Source organism: Rhagoletis zephyria, unplaced genomic scaffold (genome assembly GCF_001687245.7).
Source record: "Rhagoletis zephyria isolate East Lansing unplaced genomic scaffold, Rhagoletis_zephyria_1.1 Rzeph_scaffold_02174, whole genome shotgun sequence".
Classification (NCBI taxonomy): Eukaryota; Metazoa; Arthropoda; class Insecta; order Diptera; family Tephritidae; genus Rhagoletis; species Rhagoletis zephyria.
In genome coordinates, this window is record NW_016159258.1 from 59,388 (window position 1) to 63,171 (window position 3,784).

The 3,784-nt window shown below is 35.6% G+C and overlaps 2 protein-coding genes across 3 annotated transcripts in view; one reads left to right on the forward strand and one right to left on the reverse strand.

The window, feature by feature from the left end:
- The window catches only part of LOC108366165 (serine/threonine-protein phosphatase 2B catalytic subunit 3), a 78,080-nt gene that overhangs the window by 55,593 nt on the left and 18,703 nt on the right, over positions 1-3,784 (reverse strand). The gene's annotated exons all lie outside the window — the stretch shown is intronic.
- Positions 1-3,784, forward strand: part of Chpf (Chondroitin polymerizing factor) — a 54,393-nt gene that overhangs the window by 30,348 nt on the left and 20,261 nt on the right. For both annotated transcript variants that reach the window (XM_017620479.1, XM_017620480.1), the window contains exon 3: positions 1,430-2,095. In XM_017620479.1, the coding sequence (XP_017475968.1) occupies positions 1,430-2,095 (666 nt within the window). The remainder of the gene's footprint in view (positions 1-1,429; positions 2,096-3,784) is intronic.

Here is a 3,784-nt window from a genome sequence, read left to right on the forward strand (position 1 = left end):
TAGCCCCCATACCTTAAGGTAAGACGTATTCTACGTCAAAAAACAAAAACAGGGGCTAATTTTGGTTTGGTGCTCTCACATCGCTCTTTACGCAAGACCGTCCGATATCCTCAGAATACAATATATTTTATGTAGCAATCGCAATTTGAATATTTAAAAATTTTTTTTATCTATTTTTTTTGGCAGAACTGACGTAGACTTAAAGCATAAACAGACGGCAGCGTTGATCCGGATCAACTCGGCAATTAACTTCAGTTGATCCGGATTAAGTCCGAGTTAATCCGGATCAACGCTGCCATCTGTTTAAGCTCTAAGCAAGCTCACCTTCGAAAATTTCTGGGGTTATTATATACAATACATGCAAGCAATTTTTTTTATTTTTGTCAGTTAACTCCGTGTTATTATGATAATCTGCTGTTCAGCAAGTGGGCCTTATTGACCTTACCCAGCAACAAAGGCTTCACGCTTTCGTTATCAATCAAAATTAGGCTTGTATAATGTTCATAGAAATATTAGAAAATATTTATATTTGTGACTGCTGGGACATCTCCTTATGACTGGTGTAAAGTAATTATGCATGAAGTAAAAGTTTCCATAGACAAAAATTACAGCTACTTTTTAATCGACTTCACAAAAAGGAGGAAGGTTATCAATTCGTCGGAATATTTTTTTTATTTTTTTTTATGTATGTAACCGCATAATTTTGGACCACGTTAACTGGTTTCTATAATTCTGAATTTTTTGAAGGAAAGGTGTTACCTCACAGGTGGTCCCATTCCAATTTGGTTTAAATTCAATTATTCGATCATGAAGAGATTAACGATAATCTTAAATTTTTATATAAGAATTGCAGTCGGTTTTGTTTTTTGCTTAGAAATAACTTTGTTAGTTTTTCAACAAAGTCCAACGTCAAATCAAAATGTCACGCAGAACAAAAATTGGAAATTGGGGTAGCCTCCTCATACGCACACCGTTTTCCTTTTTACATGGAATGACCCGAGAGTTTCTTGGAATAATTTTTTTGTGTTCCTTTTAGTTTGTATTTCTTTTTTGAAATCCCCACGTCCCATTGGGTCTTAAAGAGCTCAATTGTTCGCTGCCAAAAGCCTCTTGCCTATTCCTTACAAAAGCCGATTTAAGAGTAAAAACTGTTTCGGCGTCATAAATGGGCTACAAAACTGCATGCCAAGTTTTTTACTAAATATTCTGAATAAAAAGTGGTAAAAGTTTGCAGTATTTTTTAAATTTTTTTATTGCACAAAGTGTGGAATTCGAGTAATATGTATTTTGTTTGGACACTGCTAAGTAGTATTAAAATTTTTTGATATTACTTTATTAAATACAATTGGCGGGTAGAAAGCTCAATATATTAAAAAGTCGCTTTAAAAAAAAAAAAATAACTTAAAATCTATTTCTGCTTCGCTTCCAGGCAAAGAATGTCAATCGCCCACGCTATTACTCCTCGGAATTGGGCATACGCGAGAAAATCTTTATTGGCGTCATGACGTCACAAGACAACATAAATACACTAGCCACAGCGATTAATCGCACCACAGCGCATTTAGTGAATAAGATCAAATTTTTCATCAATGCCGACAATGTGAAAACGAACTATAAACTCAAGAATATTGTCGGTTTCACGGACACACGTGAAAGCTTACGTCCATTCCATGTGATAAAATACATTGCGGATAATTATCTTGATGACTACGATTATTTTTTGATTATGCCAGATACGGTCTACGTGGATGCACGTAAATTAAAAGCAATGCTATATCACATAAGCATTACATTCGATCTGTATATGGGCGCTAGACTGGAGCTAAGTAGTATCGCCCAAGACGGTGACGACAATGTTTATGCGGCTGCTGGTCGCGCCGCAAATTCCAATGGTGTTGATGATCTCGGTAGTCAAAGTGATCGTAATTACTGTGATTTAAATGCCGGCATATTGCTGAGTAGCAGTGTCATAAGGAAGATGCGCAACAATCTGGATTGGTGTGTACGAAATGGTGTCACAAATGTGCATAGCGTCAATATAGGACGGTGTGTAAAATATTCAAGCAATTTGTCGGGATGTCAAGCCAGTTTTCAGGTGAGTAGATACTTAATACATACTCAACTTGTATTTATGTATGCACTTTGATATATACTTACATATGTATGTAAATAAAGCCTTGAATATGTATGTACATAAATAATTGTGTGCCTAACTGGCATACTTTCGTCATCACATATGTCCATATAATCCGATATACATATATGTATGTGTGTACGGCACAATCTGTTGAATAATTTTTAAGAGCTGCAGTTAAAACAAATACATAAAATAAAGTCTCGGTATATACCTTGTCCATTTATGTATGTACGCATGTAAGATAAAAGGCACTAAACTTTTAATTGATATTTAAAATTTTGCGCGCAACACTTAAAAAACTTGTCATGACCTAAAATTTAAAAATAATTAAAGTATTCGAGTAGCGTATTTGCAGATTGGTAATCATTCTCCATTGCTATCAATCTAACCAAACACGGTGGCCAATGTACAATGGACAATGTGCTAATTATGATTGCAAAAATTCATTGAATGGCGTCATTTTGATAATAAAAATAAGTATTAAAAATGAAATGTGAATATTAATTTTTTGTTCATTAGTCAAATATGAATTTGAGAACGCACTCGTAAGAGGTTACTCATCCATACATCACTTTCAACAAGAAAGCAGTCGGCTTAAATCACTGAAAAAGTAGGCTATTTTTTAACAAGTCCACAACGTTTTCGCCTTTCAGTACAAAAAAAAAACACCGTTTAAGCTAAAAATCTGAAAATTAGTATACCGTCTAATTTTGGGTAGTTTTACCGTCAATCAGAATTCATTAGTTGAGCAGTTTTACCCCAGGTTTGCCAAATGGGAAGTACTATGTATTATACGGAGACTGATTTGCCTATTGTGAATGCCCTCTAGGATAGGGTATATATAGATCCCTCCTTAATCAAGGGCCCGTTCAGGTGCTTAGGTCAGTAGCACCCTACCAAAAACTGCTTGCTGAACATTCTGTTGTGCTCGCTAGCAGGGAGCATTTAAGCCTCGCTATGCAGATGATGTTCAGGTGACATCTGAGGGCATCCGAACTTAGTGAGCTCTAAAACCGAATAAGTCGGATAAGAAGCTCCCTCTGTTTCTGCCGTGNTGCAAATACATTAGAATTTACGAAAGGAATTTCACTACTAATTGCCTACTTTGCGTACTTTTCTACTACCATTTTCGAAACAAGGGATTGCATTCTTGCCCTTTCTCTGTCCTCCGTAAATGCAACCTTTTGTAAGGGAGTGTCAAACCGCAGCTGTCAATAATTATCTAACCTTGTATTATTGAATCATGCCGTGAGCTAAGACTCCATAAAGATTGGTTACCGCATCACGCACATGAATTGCTCTCGTAAAAGTCGAAATTGTCGTGCAACTGTAACTATATGTATACCCAGCAGAACGATCATATACCCCACATTGCACTCTTATCCTTAATTACATAAATACACCCACTTCTACAACATGTTCCTCTTCCTACACATCCACTTGAAATTATTCAATCAGAATATTTCAAATAATTTACAGAATAAGCAAAAACGAAATTGTCTGCGAGCATACATATGTATGTATGTATGTACATACAAAGGGAAGAACATAATCAATGAAGACATTGCCGGCGATTCTTTTGCCTTGGCAATTCACCTAAATATATAATTCATTAAACTACGTTAATCTAAAAAGCGTGATTTGTGT